We start from the raw sequence: 22252 nt of genomic DNA on the forward strand, positions 1-22252 counted from the left end.
CTTGAAATAGAAAATAAAAACTATTCCATTCACTGGTTTAATTACATATTAATTTGTAAGGAAAAAAGTTATTGATAAATCAAAGACTAGAACTTTTTTTGTTTCAATTCAAAGGAAATGATTGTTAACTATTATAATGATAACAATTAGAAATTAGAAAAAAATTAACTGTAACAATTAAGAGGAAAACGAGTGTTTAAAAGTGGTGCATATGTTGATGTATTTTGGTTGTAAACATAATACATAATCAATGAATTTTATATAATAGTAATAATGATGATGATGAATTAATTTCAATGATGATTTATGATATTACAATAATAATAATATTGAGATGATAACTTGATTAAAATCAATTCATTTTTCTGAATAAATGAATTTATCGTAATCAGATAAATTTCCGTGTAAATTGCTTCATCGTTTTCTTTTTTTTTGCGAAATTTACCAATTTGTCCAATTCTCGATAAATATTATTCGATATGGAAAGAAAAATCTACCTTTCCAATCAAATGTTTAAAACTGTAAACAGATACAATTAAGAATCAATATAATACATAAGAGTAACGATATCATGATAACATTGTCCTGGATTAGGAACAGATAATAAGATACAAGGGATTCCATTTATATTCTGATGATATTTTTTTTCTCTATTTGATTTAATCAATATTTTCGATTTCATCGTTTCCAATGAGGGGTTGATCTGATTTTTCCAATTTTTCCATTTCTTCCAGAGCCCAATCTTTTAGACTTGGATGTTCGAGTGCTTGGTACAGCCAATTTCGTTTATTCGTGATCACTCCTTGTCGTAAAGGTGATAAACTTGTTGGATAGAGAGATGAAAATGCTGAATAAATGGGTAAACAAATTGAATCGATAAATGAAACCTGAAGACGAGGAAGTTCATCTTTTTTCTCTCGGTTCATCATATCGATTGGTTGTAGATTAAGTTTCTCTTTCTCAATGTCTCCTTGTTGGAAAAATTCGGTTGCCACCAATTCAGCGACAACCTTTTGAACTTCCCATGGTTTGGTTATTGCGGCGATATCACAGGCTGTCATTAGCATCCCTCGAAGTAGCTGCTTATCAGATTCATTAGAATCCCAATGGTAATCACCTGATTCAATTAGACGGACAAAAGATTCACGGTTCGTGAAATAAACAACCAGATCGGTTGCTAGAATGGCCTCTTCCATCACGCGAACAACCCGTTTATACTCGGCTGGTGAAAGATTGGAAAGGATTTGATTACCCTCCGAGTTTAATATCATAAGAGATTGATCAAAATGATGATGCTCCATAGTTGATGTTGAATAAAGTGTTGCCAAAGGTGAACTTGATTTAATTTGAAATGAATTATTGGTTCCTCGGTGATCTAGATCATGGCATAAACAGGCCATGATTAAAGCGAGTGTATCAAGTTCACCCAATGAATTACATAATGAAGTTGATACTAGAATGGCAAACATCATCTGGGCCACATTGAAGGCATGACGCCAATTGTGATAAGTAACGGGTCGGTAATTTTTACGAACTGATAAAAGCCAACGGCAAAGTGTTAGATAATCTATAGAGAAACGATTGATCAGATCAAGATCGAGAAACATTCGTATACAAGCTTTAACCATCTTGTCGTCATTTTCCAATGAGAAATCATGAAAATCAAGGCAACCCAATCGAAGAGCTTGTGTTGACGGAATCGGCTCACGGGACAAGGCGATCGCCTCCTCTCGCCGAGATGTTGCATGGTAAGATAAACACTCAAATGTAACACGTTGTTTGGCCATTGCTTTCATCGCTTTCTCATACATTTGCGTATTATGAATACCCATGCCACAGAAAATGGCGAATGCCTAAAAGAAAAATGTAACAAAAAGAAAACAAAATTAGCTCAATTTGTTGCGAACGATAAAAGTAAATGAAATGTTGCACCAGAGATTCAAACAAAAAGAAAAGTCTATAAAAAATTGCCTCTTCACAATACAATCGATAATAGAAGCAATAAATTAGCTCTGCAATTTAATCATTATCAGGAAAGTTTTCTCATCCGAAATCATGAAATTCTGTCGGAATAACAGTGAAAGTTGAATTTCTTTGAGAAAAAAAATGAAAATTCTTATGGCAAAGAAAAATTACTTTCTAAGAAACACTCAGACAAGAAGAGGTTTATTTTAATCATGATATGCAACATTTACTCCAGATAAAATGCTCTTGATAGAAAAACATTAACTTAATAGCCCATGAATGATATCAATCAGGATGATTCCAAGTGACATTGTTGATATTCAGATGGATAAGTTCATATCCACCTCTATAAGTAACAATTTTTTCACCAAGAAAAAAAAAAGACAAACAGACAAAATCCTAATCATTAATGAAGTATTATTTTCTTACACCAGAAAGGATAAGCTCTTTATCCAGATGAAATTGTAATACCAACGAAATTAAATATAACCTTCTAATTGCTCCTCGAAGTTGATACAACACGTATGTGCATCTAGAATCTAATGATAACATTGATTTGAACCAGGAAAAAGTTAATTGAAAGAAATGCTCAGAATAATTAACTAAGTGATAATATAAACTAATTATTATCAAAAAGGAAACAAAATCAACCAACATTTAGAAATGATTATCACCAATGTTATCAAAATTTAGAGACATTGTATTGAGTTATCATTACGAATGAAATTTGATTTACTTTTCTTCTCATGAAAATGAAAATAACCTACAACAATAAACTGAAATTTCATCATGATCATGATCATGATCAATATATCATAATGTAAATACATATATCTTGAGAATCCATAGAAGCAAAGAAAAAGGTTGCAAAAAAAGTTGGAAAAAACAAAAACAAACATAACTGTAATTTAACCTGGAGAATTTGAAGTTTGCAAGAGAAAAACAAAAAGTTCCATATACTCTGAATATACAAGAAATAACATTTGAAAATAATGATATACGTTTTGATGGATACGAAAATGAAATATAGTCACAATTGTGTTATCATTATCACAATGATTGAGAAGAAGAAAATTATTATAACCTAGGAAATATATTCAAACAAAATACACATAACATTTTCCCCTGGAATTTTTGATTTGTTACATGGAAAGATAAATATCACCATAGGAAGATGATAATGATAATGTAAAACAAGTCATTGTTGTCCTGGTGAATATACACTGAAGGGAAAAGATAAATTGAAATATTCTGAATACAGATAACAAGTTATCTTGGAACATGATGAATGATGTTGTCTTCAAATCTTCTGTTTTTTTATTAGTATATTTGTGCATACATTCAGTGGGATGATAAAGGTAATGATATCTCATGATTATCATGATAGAATTGAGTATTTACTAGATTAAAGGAATAAGAATATGCTTCAGGTAGAAATGATGAGAAAAACAATCAATATAATAACATCAACGGTGAATTTTGATTGTTTGATATTCTCTTTTTCTCTTTTCATTTTTTTTTCCAGGTAACTTTTCATTTTTACTTCGATTCTTGTCACCATCACCTGATTTCTTCTTCTTCCTTATCCATCTATACATCTTATATTTATTTTATTCTTCTTCATCATCTTATAAATAATTCTTTCTTTCTTTTTTATCCCAAAATCAGATTACATGTACTCTTTAAGATCCCAGAGAGAATTCCGACTTTCAACCGGAACTTCTTAAGCTTTGACTATATCCGCCTGTTCATTTTGCTTCCTTATCAACTTTCAAGATCTTTTTTTCTTCTTCTTGTTCATCTTATTTTCCTTTCCTCGAATCACAACTTTTCCCAAAATTGATTCTTTAAGGTGAGAATCTATTTGTCTAGTAAAAGGGGTAAAGTTATATAACTGATTGTGATTGAAATAAAATCAATCAAATCAAAGATCAAGAGTTGTTTTCAATTGATTTGGTTGTGTAATATTGAGAGGAAACAAAACTTATCTCATCAGAAAAAAGGGTAAACCTGATTGTCATCTGATTATCGGAATAATCTCATCAGTAAGATGGATACATGATAAAAAAATCATGAAAAGATAATAAAATTTATAAAAATGTTCAACGGAAAATCAGAATTCTCATCTAATAATAATCATTCTGATATTACCAGAGGGATAATAATGAATTACAATTGTATTATGATTAAATTCAAACTGCGATTTCAAATGATATCTCATTTTAATCATCAAATCAATAGAGTTACTAGAAAATAGTATTGAAAAGTCACATGAATTATAATAAACTGATGATAGTATCAAACTTTGTTTACCAATGAGTAATTTCAAATGCATCATGTTATCTGAGTTGACTTTGAACATCATTATCATGATTGGAAATCGTTATTATCATGAGAGAAAACAAAATCCAGATAAATAACATGAGTCAAGATGAACTCATTTTATCTCAATCATTCACTCAAGATAATTTATTGAACTTTCATGAAAAATTATTCAAAATTGATTATCTGACAAACTATTATTTCTAATTGATTCAAGTTATCATTAGTAGTTGAATTAATACAATTGATTCATTTGTCTCCATATTTATTACCATAAGTTTGAATGATAGTGATGATAATAAATCACCTATGGATTTGGGTCAATCTTGTTGATTATAATCAACAATTTCAAGATGAAAACATCTCATTCATCATGGAAACATGAATTAAATTGAGTGTTTCAATGTTCCAGTTCTAGTAAATTATGAGATAAACATTGAATTAATAGTAACCCATATTGCTGCTCTATCACCTCCTCAACTTTTTAAATTAAATTGCTAGTAATTTATCAATTGTTTATTATTAATTTAAAGAGATCATCATTTCATTGTATTAATAATATAATTTTATTGCTAATCAACGTCCAGTGGGTGTTGGTCAATTGTATAGTAAATATCCTCATAAAGTGACCCTGGGAATCATTATAGCCATTGGTCAGTTTTCATCAATATAATAATAGTGGTAATAATTTTCAATCCTAGTATTTTTTTACAACTATAATCATCACCATGATTACAGTTTTCGGTTACTATTTTCATCATGATAAATTATTATTACTCAGAATATATTATACTCTTTGCACAGAAAAAAAGGTGAAAAAATAAGGTAAAATTATCCTGGATTAATAGTAGATCCATAAAAATGGCTGCGAATCATTTTATGTATCATGATAATCATTATATCTTTCACATCATTTACCCTTTTAAACCAGAATTCAATTCAATGATATAGGAAATCAGTAAGAGAAATGTTATTCTTCAACAATTCTCAGGATCAAGACTGAACTGAACAGGAAATAGATGATGGAAAAACATGATAACCTTAGGTAATCATCTTGTTATCCATTCACAGACAATTGATGAAAATAAATTGAACAATATTTCATTCAGTAAATTAAGCAATCACATAGCCTCAGGCGAGAATCGTGTTACCATGCCTGTTGCTGTTATCAACATTTATCCTTACCTGGAATCTAATTCAATCTTTACATCAAAAATTTCCATCTCTATTATTACCTATTGTATAATCATAGCAAATAATAGGTGAGCTTTACATTGTATTATTTGATGAAAACTTTGAATAGCAAAAAGGAAGACATTTTGTTTCAATCCTGTGTTTATATAAAACATGGTGAACAATAACATGATGAAAAAATGGAAATTGAAAAAAAAATCAAATTTTCAGTTTTGAAACAAAAATTTCTCTCTACATCCTCCATGTAAGCTCAGTTCCAAATAGATGAATGGGATTTACTTTCTCTCTTCTTAATATCTCACTATTTATATCAGATTTTCTTATATACAATTCTGAAAGAAATAAGTAAGAAAGGTGAAAATTGTGGAACTGAAAAAGTATATATCATGAAAATTCATGATTAATCCAGAAAATTTTTCTTCACTTTGAATGGAAACAGTTTTGATAGAAATTCAATTGGTTATGATTTTTATTCAATCAATTCAGGTAATTTCAATTGTATCCAATTGAGATTGAATCAATTTCAATGGTGAAATAAAAAAAATGAAAATTCAACAGTTGAAAACTAATCAAAGGTTTCATCTGGTTAACCATTATAATTAACAACATGATAAATATTACCATGTGATTAATATGAATAATCAACAATATCAATATGGTTTCAAGCCTAATAACATGAAATCTGACATTTTGGTCCATGAGTATTTCCATGTCATCATCATTTGAATTTTGCAGCAAATTTTGACAGTCTTGTGATAAGCTGACATTATTTTACATCATCATCATCATCATAATGAGCATGTTAACCTAAATGAGATAATTAATTCGGTTGGCATAATGTTAGCCTAAAATTAGCACTTTCAACACCCAACAAAGCCAAAATGTTTACATTGAACATGGTGCATAAAGAAAACCCAAAGGAAGATGATGAATGTCAGGGGTGGTTTTATATATAACAACTGAGCCCTTGGAATCATTCAGAATCATATTTATCAAAGTTCGTGATGGTTTATCATTTCTATGGATAAAATTTTGATTCTTTTTCAAAATTGCAAAAATTTAAAATCCAAAGGTATTGCTCAGTTTTCAATTGAATTAAAAACTCTATCGTATTTCTATGCATTTAATACATGGGAAAAAGTCAAAGTTCAGATTATCTGAATTATATATGAACTTTCAGGTAACTTTTTGATGATTAAATTCAACGATAAGAATCATTTTTGATAGAAATTGAGGTGAAAGAAAATCTCTAAAAATAGTTTCTTCAACTGAATTATGATTCTCTCTTTTCTGGTTATTATGATTATTAAGATAAGGTAGATGAAATTTCCAATTCTGAGCATTTTCCATGAAATCATGAATAATTCATAGAGAAAATAACAATTACCTGGTAAAACTTTTGTCTATCTCCGCTGTGGAAACGAAAATCTAATTCAGATGATTGTCAATCTGAATAAAATGGACATGAAGTTGGAAAGTGATATTTAATGAGCACATTTTCATTATTCTTATAAAATAATTATTATGAAAATAATCTCGATTTAATCATGATTATCGTATAACGAAATCAAAGTTATTCAATCAATTTAAAAATTTTTTAAGTGCAGTTGTGATTTCAAGAAGTCATTTGAATTAAAAGGTTATCAAGTTCAGAATGAGATGCTATCAAAACTCATTAATCATTACAATTAAAGATCTTTAGAGTTTAAGTTCTGAATAAATCAAGACTCTCTCACAATATCATGAATCATGATCATATCTATTTGATTACGTTCCTATTCAAAAAAAGGGGTTTCTCCATTAGATAAGAAGCAGAAAAGTTTCATCATATGGAAAACTTACTTTTCAGGACCAGACAGTAATTAGTGAAATGATGTAAAGGGTTTTTCCTGGTTTCTATCATCATCATGGGATGATTAATGAGAAGAAGAGAAAAGAATTTCATTCCATTTCATTTAATCACCCAAGCAAATTAGAATAAAATGAACCGTGAAGAATTTCAAATATAAAACTAATACATATTTAAAAGAAAACAGATTCTGAAAAAACAGAATCAGTTCATTACCATGAAGAAAAGAGATACAAAATTCTTGATAGAATCTCTCTTGTTTACTTCAAGTATTTGATAAAACATATAATAACCACAGGAAACTGAGTAACTACAATTGATGTAAATACGAAAATTACAAATTCAGAAGGAGTAAGTACAAGAATAAAATAAAAATGAAAATCTTCATGATGAGTGATGACGAAGATTGGAAAATGAAGGAAGAGGGAATAATTCAGAGTAAGAGAACGAAAGAAAGAAAGAAGAGAGAAAGAGGAGAGAAAGAGAGAGAAAGAGAAACTTTTACAAGGTTGGAAGAAAATGAAGATCAGATTGACGATTGATTTTACCCTGAAAATGGGAGAAAAATCCTCCATTGATGATTATCATCACCTTGTATGAAGGCCGGGAAACAACCGTGTTTACGTTTATCTGTCATTGATGATTGATTCAAGATCAATTGTAAACCATATTATAAATTGTACATGAGCTTGTAAATCCTTTTATTTTGTTAAAATGATTACAAAAGTCTATCACTTTGCTATCATCATCTCAGAATCATTTCTCACTCTCTTCTCACATTAATTTTATCTGTTTCACATCATTTGCATCTACCTTGCAAATATCATTATCGTATGGAATAAGTATATTACATCAAGATTGTATTCTTGTCAGGATTAACTACCAATAGGGATTTCGTCTTGATATTGAATTAAAGGAGCAAAATCATAGTCTTAAAGAAATTGCTCAATATGTTATTAGCAAAGTATGAGAACTAGATTTTTGTTTACTTTTGGTGTATTAATAAAACGAAATAGACTACTAAATGAGTCAAGATAATGATGACATTCATGGTGGTGATGGTGATAATAAACTAGAATAGTAAAGCAAAAGTCCCAGGTGATTAAGGTGAAAAGGAAAAAAAGAAGAAGAAATAAAAGAGACTGGAAAAACATTTCTCTTCAATGGTAATCAAGAAATGACCAGAGATATGAACAAATTGGACCTTTTTCTGATTGTACTCATTTACTTTTACTTGTTATCCTCTTGCCAGAACAATAAGAGCCTTTTATATTCATTGTTTCAGTTGTAAAGTAATGGTAGTGATAATGATGGTGTTGAGGCTTTGTGATCATGCCAAAGATAGACGATGTTGAAAGTTAATCATCATCATCATCATCATCGTGGTATATGTACAATATATTACCTAAAACCATTTATTGACCTAAAGAATTATCTTTTTTTTTCTTCATCTTGATTCTCTGTTCTCGAGGTTCAAGTTGTGAGTTTCTGGTTAAAATTATCAATATACAACTTGAATTATGAATTTTCTCATCATCTTTTCATATTTCTAATCAAAATTAGTTTCTCCCTCTTTCCTTGAGCAATTAATTTCATCCTTGAGAATCAAGGTTAGCAGACAAAGAATATATATTTTTTAATTTATTTTCTTGGTTAATTATTAACACTTCAATTTCTATTCTCGCTCTCGACAACTTAACATCTCTCTTTCTCTCCCTCAATTGTGTTTCATCATGGAAACTTCATGATCTGTCTATCATTTCTAATATTTACTTCCTGTTGTTCCGAGTAAAATAATAACTGTTTTAATATCAATGGGATATCAAAAAATCAAGAACAATAGGAAGATGCTTATGGTGTGAATCTAAATTGATTCAAGTCAATCAGAGTGAATGAAATAATAGTAATTGATTAAAAGGGGTTTCGATTCTAGAGTTTATCAACAGAAATTGATTAATTAGAGTTAATTTAAATGGAAAGACCTTCAAGTGAATTGTTTCAATTGTTTCCATTCCTTTCTCTCTCTCAATAAAATGAGCTCAACTGATTGATGAGAATTGTGATTTCAAGTTAATTATTATCATTATAATTATTAACCCATTTCTGGTCTAAATTGATTATTGAAAGAGTAATCAAAATATCAATTTGATCAATACAGAAAAACATTGATCTAAATTAATAACATAATTAGGAAATAGATAATAAAGTTACAAAAGTAAAATTAGTCATGAAGACTTGGGATTTTCTGATAATAAATAATCAATGGTGAAACAATGAGAGAAAAACCAGAATAATAACAAGCCCATGGAGATATAAATGTCAGAGTAAATGATTGAGTTGATAGAGATGAATTTCTGATTTGATATAATTTCACAAGATAGACGCTTAATTTTTTTTCCAATGTACATGTAACTCAATCTATTCAAACAAAACAATCAATCAAATCAATTGGTAAATGAAAATATATATTGACTTTTATCAAAAGAAAACAAAAAAGAGAAGAGAAAATAACAAAAATCTTATTAAATGATAAGAAATAAATCAGTTTCAATGGTCCATTGTTTCTGACCATTGATCTGATAAACAAAAACAATCCCATGTAAACTCAGAGCTTGAATCTTCAAAATGAAATCAGAACTTGATCTGACAATTTGCTATCGAAAATCAAATTATTACTTTCCTACGGTTCACAAGCAATAATATCAAATTTGCTAGAGATTATCAATATACCAATACAAAAGTTGAGTGATATTATCAACCAATCTGATTGATAACTTTTTCACTCGAACCAATGAACGAAAATCGTAATCAAAAGTAATTAAATTAATTGTTCTTATAACGTTCAATTAATAAGCTCCAAGATGAACTCAGAGTGAAGCTTTTTTTAATCTTTTCATAACAAATTGATTATCACAATGGTGAAAAATTTCTGGTAAACTATTGCACATATTTGAATATGTATCATGAATATGAGTCTAGTTTCATGGTATTTGGTTGGAAAGGCGGATGATAAGTTTTCAAAATGATTGATGAGATGTCAACTAATGGATGAAACAAGAAGAAAATTCAATCGTACGGTTCAGTTCATGGAAAAAGTGAAAAAATAGAATGAAATTTTTGATTCAATATTAGGATAGAACTGACAAGTTCCCACCCTTACATTAATTATCTAATTATTCTCGACAATCAGCTGATTTTGTCATCATTTAAATAAGTAGGAACCATATATTAATGTAAGAAAGGATGAGACAATAATTCAGGAAGATAATTACAATGGCTGAACATAGTCATCAGATTTTCCAATTCATGATAACTTCATGATAAATTGTTCATCATTAATATTAAATTGTGATAATAATACAGCAATTAGTTAATGATACCAAGAAGAAAGAAATTGATTATCACTGGAAAAAGGTGTCAACTTGGGTGAAAAATTCAAATTGTATTAACAATTATCATGTAAGAATAAATGTTTCTCCCAATTTTATCATGTACATAAGAAATCATCAATCTTCATGAAGTTCTCAAAGTTTCAAGAAGAAAAAAAAATCAGAATTGATCTTTTCATCCTAAACAGTGAGAAAAGATGAATGTCAAAAGGAAATAAAATGGAGAAAAAAAACTTCAAGGATACATGATAATCATATGACAATGACAATGATTGAGTTGATTATCAGTTGATCAAAAAAAGGGATAGTGAACATTTATAACGAAACCAGTGGACACACACTGGACATTAAATTACTCGATCTTTTGGAAAGGACATTAGACAAGCAAAATGTTCATCTTCAACCGAGTAGGATAAATGATTTCCTGTATTAGATAAAAGAGAAGATGTTTTCAGAAATAATGACAGGGGAGATTATCCATTGGTTTCGATTCTTATTTATATCATCTTATTGAAACATAGACTCTTGACTTTCATCTTATTTTTCATAATGATGGTGAATTCATTAATCATTTATGGTTTTATTGCAAAGATAAATTCATCCCAACTCAACTAACTCTATTCGTTACAATGTTTCTTTATTTATCCTGTACATCATCATCACCTTCATCATCACCTTCATCTTCATCTTCATCTTCATCTTCATCTTCATCTTCATCTTCATCACTATTTTTATCTCCATCCAAGGAGACGATATGTTGATTCTTTGCCAACACATAGACTCTTGACTTTCATCTTATTTTTCATAATGATGCTCATGTGAATATCTATTAATACAAAACTATGGATTCTTATTGCATCTCATCTATTCTCAATCATTTCCATCATATGTATAAATGAAAGAGGTCATGATCATTAGGTCATCATCATCATCTATCTCTCCATGATATTTACCCCATTTCATTCAATGTTTTATTCATTCTGTCAATAAGATCAAGCTAAAGGGAGTGTGTGTGTGAGAGAGTAAGGAGCTTCTTCTTACTCTTCATTCATATATGCAAAATATTTACATAAGATTATTATAAGGTAACATTAGAAATCATATCAATCATAGGTTCAAGGCTGGTTGATATATCTAAACATCACATTTATGAATGATGATTATTATTATCGCGAAAAACAAACTCAAGATAATAACCAATCAAGCTAACGGTAATCAAACCAAAACAAGTATAATTCAACCTTAGAAAACTTGAAGTTATTTCAATTAATCAACAAAAAAGTTTAAGACAATTAAGATTAGTTGAGCTGTGCGAAAATTGATTGACTATTGATTAAAACTTGCCAAAAATTAACTAAGTAATTAACATCTATTCTATTATCTCTCCATGATATTTACCCCATTTCATTCAATGTTTTATTCATTCTGTCAATAAGATCAAGCTAAAGGGAGTGTGTGAGAGAGAGAGAGAGAGTAAGGAGCTTCTTCTTACTCTTCATTCATATATGCAAAATATTTATATTTTATTTACTTTTCGTTTATTCTTTAAGTAACTTTCCTTTCATCTTATTTATAATATCAATCGTTAAATTATCTCTTAATAACTTATTATATCATCATTTTTTATCATAAATTGTAATAAATATAAATATCATCAATAAAAAGTTTAAGACACAATTAAGATTATTGAGCTAAAGGAAAATTGATTGACTATTGATTAAACTGCAAAATTAACTAAGTAATTAACATCATTCTATTATCTCTCCATGATATTTACCCCATTTCATTCAATGTTTTATTCATTCTGTCAATAAGATCAAGCTAAAGGGAGTGTGTGTGAGAGAGAGAGTAAGGAGCTTCTTCTTACTCTTCATTCATATATGCAAAATATTTACATAAGATTATTATAAGGTAACATTAGAAATCATATCAATCTCTCTGGTGATAAATTATTATTTTCGCTCCATGATAATATCATGATCATTCAACAGTAAATTACATATTCATTTCCTTAGCAATTCATTGATTTGTAAGTCTCAATGAAACATTTACAAATCTTTTCAATGGATATTTTTTCTTCTCTCTCTCTCCCTTGATTAAACCGAGTAAATGATTGAAAGTATTAGTTGCCTGAGAAAACTTGTCACAATAATGAGAAAATCATAAATATTAATTGAAATATTTATGCATAAAAAGTTAATGATTTTCCAAATATTCAATATAATTATCGTAGTCTCGATTTGAGTCGAAAACAATCAAATATAATAGATGAAAAAAAACCATTGACTATTTTAATTACTTTGGAAAATTGGAATATCTAAATCACGTTAATAACTTTTTGTAAACTTGATGAGTTTCGTATGTTGATTTAAGTAAAATAATTTATAAGAAAAATAAATAGAAATAATCAAAATGAGCTTCATTATTTATCTAATGAATATTTTTTTCCAAGTTAATGTAAATTAAGAGCTGGAACAATCATTTCATGATGAAGATAACATGTAAGTAGTTCGTTCTAGACTTAACTTGGTTCTGATTTTGGGTTTTCAATTAGATAATTAAGCTCAGCTATTCAATTCATTTTCGTTTATTACTATTCAATGATCAGGATCATGAGTGGAAAAGTTTTTATCTTAACTGTTTTTCTTCTTCAACTCATAAGTAACATGACCTAATGTAAATTAATGTATTTTTATGCATCATCAACATCAGAACATATGATTTTTTCAACCTTGGACTTTCCCCAACTTCGAATTTATCTCTCATCATCATCATCCTCATAAAGATGCAGAGAGAGAGAGAGAGAGAGAGAGAGAGAGAGAGAGAGAGAGAGATGATGATGATGATGATGAAGATAATAAGTAGCTCAGTAATAATTTTTCTTAAACTTTTCGCTTATTCTTTAAGTAACTTTTCCCCTTTCATCTTATTTATATAATATCAATCGTTAAATTATCTCTTAATAACTTATTAGTATCATCATTTTTTTTATCATAAAATTGGTAATAAAATATAAATAATTAATCAATGGATGCGGTTGGATGTTTATCTTTACAGGTAAAAAAATCATAGGTTCAAGGCTGGTTGATATATCTAAACATCACATTTATGAATGATGATTATTATTATCGCGAAAAACAAAAACAAACTCAAGATAATAACCAATCAAGCTAACGGTAATCAAACCAAAACAAGTATAATTCAACCTTAGAAAACCTTGAAGTTATTTCAATTAATCAACAATAAAAAAAAAGTTTAAGACACAATTAAGATTAGTTGAGCTGTGCGAAAATTGATTGACTATTGATTAAAACTTGCCAAAAATTAACTAAGTAATTAACATTGCGATTCACTTGAAGAAACAAAACAAATCGATAACGGTGATTTGAATACGATTATAAGTTCATACTATTAACGTATCTTCAATTCAAGTTCATTGAGGTGATACATTATCATCTTATTCTCAAGGAAAAACTGTGTCAATTTAAATTGCTTACACTTGATCATATGCATGTAAGAAGATGAAAAAGACTTGGAAGATACTCAGAAATAAATGGAGATGAAAAGATGAGGGAAAGAGAGGGAAATGATGATGATGAGAGAGAAAAGTTTTACAACTTTTACCATCATCATCATCATCATCATGCTATCCCATTGAGAAATAAACTAAATTGTTATCCTTGAACAATATGAGGATGACCCATATACCAGAACTCAACTGATAACAAGAATTACTGAGAATCATGAAATGTTGAATAAATTTTCAGGCATAAACATCATAATGTATACGGTCATTGATTATACACTTTATCTTGCCGATATTGATATCTACAGATACTATTAATACATTTATATAGTAAGTCACTTGAATCAACTGAATAATTTCAATATAAATAATATATACATGCAATTTATCATCATTTTAATACTATTATCAGTTAAATATAATGGATAAGCAGTCAAATTGCCAAATACTATCAGAAACACAATAAATTACAAGTAATATTAATAATCTATAATACTGAGAATATAATGATTGAGTGAATTGATGAACAATAATGAGATGAAATATTTGGATTGGTCTACATAATTTTTTTTTCTTTCACACATCAAATTATATCTACATTGGTATTTGCTTATTTGATTATCTTTCATCATAATGTAGTATTAAAGTATTAATACTAATCATCTGATTATTATAATCAACAGTTTAATCTACATCTCAAATTCTCATGGTGGCAATACAATAACAATCAATCTATCTAATCTTACAGATACTATTATGATATTGATGAAAATTACGTAGATGAATTTTCATTGATTGTCCTTATCATTATATAGTTGAGAACATAATTCAGGAAATTATGTTTTCATGAGCTACTCATGCAAGGAAACTGAAAAAAAATATTCACTGAATAATAATAGAGACAAATCTTTGAAAATTTAACTTCTTTACAACAAATGAAACACCTAATTGTTATACAGATGATCAGAGTATCTATGGTGAGATATGGGTGATCAAGTAAATATAATAATAAATGAAGAAGATGATGATGACAATAATGATGAGGTATCAAATAGAAATCCTAGAAATTTTAATGACTATGGAAGTAAATTATTTCGCTTTAAAAGCAAGCGACGTAAAAAAAAAAAAACTCATTATAACATAAAAAGTGGGAGTTGAAGTACCCTGAAGATGAGTAATAATAATTTCTGGGGATTATTTTTATCACTATTATTATCATTGTAAAGAGATGATTATTATTATTGTGTTGTTTTCTTTTGAGGTTAGGTAATTATCAAGTTCATGATGATTCAGTGAATTAAATAGATTTCCTGAGTGTGAAAAAACAACATCAATGATCATTTTTCAGGAGATGCTTTAATAATTAATGTAGCTCGTTATTATTATTATTGGTATTTGATATTGTACATAATTGTAAATAATTTGTTTTCACTTCAAGTTGGTTAATTAAGAAATTGCATCATCTTTTTTTTCTCGTTAATTAATAGGATTTCCTGAGTGTACAAGAGGATAAAACCTATTGCATTCATAAATTAATGATGTCTGGGGATTATAATTATTTTCATTATTGTTTTCGATTGTTATTGACAACATTATATAATTTGTTTTCTTTTTTAACTGTTAATTATGAATCAACTGATTTCTATGTCAATGAGTTTACTCAGTTTCCTGTAAGTGTGAAAAAACTGACACAATTGACGTAGTGAAAATAATGTTGGATGCTTTTATAATAATCGAATGATAGAAAAAAATAGCAAGAGAGAGAGAGAGAGAGAGAGATCATACAACTAGTTTCAGGTGAATTAAAGGGAAATGCCGATGAATAGGAAGAAAGTGTGATTAGAGTTTTGTGAAACTTGAGTGAGAGAATAGATTGAATGATGATAAATGAAGAGAAGCTTCTTGAATGTATAAACAAATTAGTCTCATTAGTAAAATACAAAACAATCAATGAGTTAATAATAACCAAAACCTTTTACACAACTTTATGGATAAGAAATCAGGTAAGCAGGATAATGTGTAGATACATTTTCAATGTGGGTTGTGTGTGTTAATGAAAAGCAGAAGAGGAAATAATAACAATACAAAAAGTAAAATCAAATTCACTGAGTAATAATGTAATTGTAACAATGGTGAAAACCTTGTTTTCATTACATTAACCCTTCATCAATTCATTGTAGTTTTAGGTGAATACATCAACAGAATCGATCAAGTTATCTTTTTGTTCATTTGTCTACACACATGGCTCTAAGATTCTTGTTGTTGACTAGAGCATGGATAAGGAATCGAGTCTGATAATAATTCGTGACCAAGATTCTAAGATGATAAAGATAACGGTTGTATTAATATGAGAGATTTCAGAGAAAAAAAAACAACTTAAAAATCATATCATCTGAATAATGGTCTTCAGAATTGGATAATATTAACTTTCTTCTGAAAACAACACGAGATACTGATAAACTGTAAGGATGATAAAAGGGAAGATAAAAGAAAAGGATAAACAACAATGATGCAACAAAGGGATGAAAGAAAAAAAACTTACCTCGAATAAGTTTTCATCATTCTTATTAAATGGTTGTCCGTTTAATTTGTTGATTAACTGAGAGACTCCGATGATTCGTCTATTAGCATTTCGAATGGGCATACAAAGAATACTTTTATGTACAAATCCTCGAGGATCAAAGGAATCAACTGATGTATCGAATCTTGAATCTTCATATGCATTAGGAATATTCAACGTCTCCCCTGTTGTAGCAACATATCCGGTAATACCAATGTTTATTGGGAAACGACCTTCAAATGGATGATTTTTGATTGTTACTGTTGATGGTGATGGTGATGATGTTATAGTTGTTGTTAATTGTGTTGAATTATTGTTTGTTGTACTGGATATTTCATTCATCTTTGAATCTTCATGACTTTTATCCTCAGGTGGATTATTATTATTATTATTGTTATCATCAGCAGAAAGTTTATCTTCATCTGTTAGATCATCCATGGATAGATCAAAAACTCGAGAAAAAGTTCTACTATTTGTTTCACCAATAGTTTCATCAACATCTCTGTAATTGTTGTTATCTGGAATCTCTAGTTGTTGTTTGGTTTGATGTTCAACTGATTCAGTTTCAATCATGTCAATCTCATTGGATGGATCAAAATCACTTGGAGATGAAGATTCTGAGACCAATAAAACTTGACATCGTTCACATCCCAATAGCGATTGAATATGAACCATAATACGGTAAACAATTTGATCGATTGTTGATTGTTCCTCGAAAACCATTCTCGCTAAATCAAGTAAAACTTGATTACGTTTGTTTTCTAATTGAGATCTTTCAAAAAGTTGTGCATTTCTCAAGCCAATGCCACAGAATTGTAAATACTGATTAAATATACGTTGATCATCAAGAGTAAAACTCACTGACGTATTATTATTATTAATATTATTACTACTATTATTTACGTTGTTACTACAAACAGATAAATTATTTGTATTATTTTGATTGTTGTTGTTGATTGTCAATGAACCAGCTGATGGAATGGACAATCGGCTCTTTGGTAATTTATTAATTACTTGGGCTACTCCCATTACTTGACCATAATTGTCAAAAATAGGTGAACAAAGCATATTTCGAGTTTTAAATCCAGTCATTTGATCAACTAAATCAGAGAAACGTGAATCTTTATAACAATCATCAATAATCACTGATTCACCTGATTCAGCAACATAACCTACTATTCCTTGGCCCCAGGGAACTTTAATTGATTCTAATTTTAGTGAAGCATTTTGAGTGTTATTGTTTGTAATATTAGTTGTTGTTGTTGTTGTTGATGTTGTTGATGATGCTGGTTTTGAGGAAACATCAAATAGGGTGGGAACAAAATGTCTATTTGGATCACCGGGTTCACCTTTGACCAGGAAAAGTGAACATCTATCAGCATTGGTGAGAAGGGAAACATTTTTAAGTATCTTGTGATTTAGACTGACAACATCAAGATCATTGCAAATGTCTTTGACCAATTCAAATATTAATTGCTTCTCATCAAGACCATCGAACTGAGAACGTGATCGTTGAACACTTGATGATGGAGATGAAATATCAGTTAATGGTGTTGATGATGAAGTGATTGTTGTGGTGGTTGATAATGATGAAGATGATGATATTATCGCTTTTATAGCTGATGCCACTGCTGCAGAGGCTGCTGCTGATGATGAAGTGGAAGTGGAAGTGGAAGAAGATGAAGTTGTTGATGATGATGATGTAAGTTGAGGTTGGCGTAAGGTTAAAGATGGTCCTAATGAGCTTGAGCTTAAATAGCTATATTCAGTTGTTGATAGATTGGAACTGAAATATTGTTGTTGATAATGAGAATGGAGGTTGGTTACATGTTGATTTGATGATGAAAGGTAAGATGATGATGGATGATAATCATCTCGAGTTGGCGGTTGAAGAAATGTTGGAATACCTTCTTCTGTTGTTGACACCATGGGCGGAAGAAACAATGAACCCTTTTCAAATTCATGGGCTGATATTTTACGAACCGGTGTAGCAGCGCCAGAGGCTGGAGCCGAAGCTGATGAAGTTCCACACGAAGAGCCCGCTGAATGAGGAATGGAATGAGCCAATATCCAAGCATCTATTGTTGATCTAGGAGCTTTTCTTATAACATAATCACATAAAAATTTGGGATGTTCATCTAACCAGGCTTCCATTGATTCATATTCCTCAAGGGAAGATGAAACATCATTCGAAGTTGGTCCTAAACGAAGACGACCCGTTGACAGGGTTATAAGCCGATTATTTGGTGCTGTTGTTGACTGTTTCTGATTAATGGAAGATTGTTGTTGCTGTTGAGACTTAGATTGTGAACAGTTTAAGGAAGATGAAGTGGATGATGATGCATTAATAGCAGAATTACCACTAACACATTTTTCACTTAAACGTTTGCCAAGTAAAACCTCACTTTCTCCAGCTCCACCCAATTTTCCACTCACTATACAGTTAACACCGACTCCTCGTTTACCACTCTCATCTTCGTTACCGGTTCCTGAATTAGTTACCGATACACTAGAAGAACCAAAAGAACGAGGATCTTCCCGGTGTTCACTCATAATAATGAGTGGGCGTTTAAAGATATTTTTCAGTGTATTACCCGTGGTGCCGGTAATACTGTTAAAATCACTTCTACAATTAATATTATTACTATTATTGCTTTGAACAGTTGAACGTTTGCTACTGTTAATGTTATTATGAAAGTTTTTCGTGTTTGTGGTACACTTATTAGTTGAAGAAGATGATGAACCTCTTGGACGCCATCCAGGAGGCCATAAGGGACGCCATAGTGCTTGGGCGATGGTTGGTGCATCCGTGGGACAACAAGTTGTATCACCAGTTTCCAAAATTTTGGACGGCTCTAAATCTTCACTAAATGAACGTTGATATTGACGATTATTTTCTTGTGATTGATTACAATGAATATTTGGTTGATGTTTAGAGTGTCCAATTGATGAACGACTAGTCATTGTGCATTGAGATGAGGATGAAGGTGATGATGATGATGATGATGATGATGATAGTGATGAGGTTGCACAAGATGATGAGGTTGATGTTTTGTAAAACTTTTCTGAACAATAAGCTGGTGAATTTTCAATAAAATATTCAATTCGATTAAAGATTGAATTAACTTTTCGAGTATCCAGTTTGACACTTTTACGATTAAAATTCTGTTACAATAAATAAGAAAATAGGATATTTGATTAGAATAATATTGATTAAGATGACTGAGAAATTGATGATAATTAACAACAAGATAAGAGAATAAAGTTGACAATTGTTTTCTTTTATGATGATCAGGTTGATGATTAAGGAAAATAAAGGTGAATGAAGGTGTAGATGGAAGGTGTAAAAGTTTTGTTGTTAAAGTTGACATTTTATCTTGTTGATAATCATTGAGATGAGAAATAAGAGAAAGATACTGATGAAGATGAAAAAGAAGAATGAGAGAGAATCATGTCAAGTTGAGAGAAAAACGTTTTATACAGTAGAAAGAAAAATAAATCGCAAAGGTTGTATCAAACGAACATGAAGCAACGCCATCTCTTGAATTTCTTCTTGTCAAGATTGACATTAACTTTATTTCTTCTTATTCTCTTTAATCGTACAAGCGCCACAAACAATTTAATATCGATTTTACCTTATTCTCTCAACATCTTGTTTCTATCTCACTCTTTACTCACACACTGAGCATTCCCCTGAATCATTTACTCACTTTACCATCATCACATCATGTACTGAATTCATCTCTCTTTCTCTCTCACACTCACTTTCCATTCACTCTATCAATTTCAATCATGCTCTTCATAACTATGCACTTGACTCTTTGTTATTCTCTCTCTTTTTCTCTTTCTTTCTTGGCTTCTCAATTTTCCTCATCATCATCATCATCATCTTGCTCTCATATTTACTTTCTTCGTTTCTGTCTCCAATTTTCCCTCTTTCTTTTAATTCTGTTTCTATCAAACTTCACCTTATTCTCTCTCTCTCTCTTTCTCCTTGTAAAAGTCTTAACTTGTTCATATTCATCAATGAGACTTAATCAAATAATCAAGTGAATTAAATTAAAAGATTCAACTTACTTTGATATGGATCCTTTTTGATTTTTTCCCTTTTACTCGAGGTGATTTTTTTGTTACCCCTCCTAAAAATGATGGGGATGAAGATGATGGCGATGATGATAAAATGAAACAACTCATTGGACTGCCATTGATAAGATAAAGGTCATTCTCCATATCACATTTAATGTTACCTGAAAACGAGTTGAATGATTTTCTTTTTCTTTCCTTTGTCTTCACTAGACAATTTCCTTTCGAACTGTTGTGATACCAGTTAACCAGATTTTCTTTTTGCTTTCTCCTTCTCTCTCTCTTTCTTTTCGTTCTTGTCCTATTTTGTTTCCTTTTATTTTGAATTTTCAGCTTTAAAACATGAGAAAAATACTTTTTCCATGTGTTCGTCTCTGTCTTCCCATGTAACCAAAAAATGATGCAAGAATATGATGATAACGACAATGACGATGATAACAAATGCTGGTAAACACAATGATTATGGGGAAAAACTATCACTTGAAAATGTTCACTTCACAGGTAATCACTTCTTCTGTCATACTAGAATTACAATCGTCACAAAACAATGGCGTAAATGGTAACGATCAACAAACGGTAAAAAAAAAGGATTGAATTTAATTGATCATCAGAGGAAAGTAGTGTAACATTGGTTAAATGATGTTGCCTTTATGATGAACCAAATTTTTATTAGACTCACAATGGAAAAAAAAGATCTGTTAGAAAAGAAAAAAAGAGGAAAAACATTAATGAGTAATAAAAATCAACCTCTTTAAGCAAAGACAAACACATTACCAGTCAAAGTAGAAATAGAAAAAGGAAAAAAATGATTTTCTCTCTCTCTCTCGTTTTAATCACTAGATTATAATTCACACACTTTTATGTTTCAAATATGAAAGAGCGAGAGAGAAAGAAGAAAAGGAGAAAGAGAGAAATACTTTTTTTCTAATTACAGTAATTCCACCATGGGGATACCTTCGGATTGTTGAGAAATTAATATACAAATTGAAGAATCAATAAATCAAAATGACCTCTTGGTAATCAGTGGGGTAGATGTTGAGGGGATGAGAAGAAGAAGAGAAATGGAAAAAGGAAAAAGAAAGAAAAAAAAGAAGAGGGAAAAGACTTAAAACAAGGGTAATAAAGAAAAAAGATACAAATTTGATAGATTGAAAATCTTCATAAAAAAAAGAAATGGCAGCCAAAGAGAAAAAGAGAACAAATTAAAATTCTATTCTCCCTTAAACACTTACCCAAATAATTGACGATCACAAGATGACATTACATTTATTTAATTGTAGTAATTGTTGCAATAGAAGTTGATGAATAAAAATTAATTTGATTACCAATGAAGAATAACACAATTAGAGTAATTAAAGAAGAGA

The 22252-nt window shown here is 29.7% G+C and overlaps 1 protein-coding gene across 1 annotated transcript; it reads right to left on the minus strand.

The window, feature by feature from the left end:
* Window positions 1-195: 195 nt before the first annotated feature.
* LOC128388991 (cGMP-specific 3',5'-cyclic phosphodiesterase-like) lies at window positions 196-21383 on the minus strand. Its single transcript, XM_053348484.1, has 3 exons — window positions 20883-21383; window positions 16788-19970; window positions 196-1853 (listed from the first exon to the last, which is right to left on the minus strand). Exons 1-3 carry the CDS (start codon window positions 21033-21035, stop codon window positions 660-662), a joined length of 4530 nt encoding a protein of 1509 aa, XP_053204459.1. The 5' UTR covers window positions 21036-21383; the 3' UTR covers window positions 196-659.
* Window positions 21384-22252: the final 869 nt, after the last annotated feature.

Source organism: Panonychus citri, unplaced genomic scaffold (genome assembly GCF_014898815.1).
Source record: "Panonychus citri isolate SS breed McGregor unplaced genomic scaffold, ASM1489881v1 Contig00104, whole genome shotgun sequence".
Classification (NCBI taxonomy): Eukaryota; Metazoa; Arthropoda; class Arachnida; order Trombidiformes; family Tetranychidae; genus Panonychus; species Panonychus citri.

Bases quoted from the DNA above. Each gene is read 5' to 3' on its own strand.
- LOC128388991 (XM_053348484.1), bottom strand. From the start codon at position 21,035: ATGGAGAATGACCTTTATCTTATCAATGGCAGTCCAATGAGTTGTTTC. The intron at 19,971-20,882 runs GTAAGTTGAATC...TTATTGTAACAG, and splicing joins CAAAAAGGATCCATATCAAA to AATTTTAATCGTAAAAGTGT. The intron at 1,854-16,787 runs GTAAGTTTTTTT...TTTTTCTTTTAG, and splicing joins ATGATGAAAACTTATTCGAG to GCATTCGCCATTTTCTGTGG.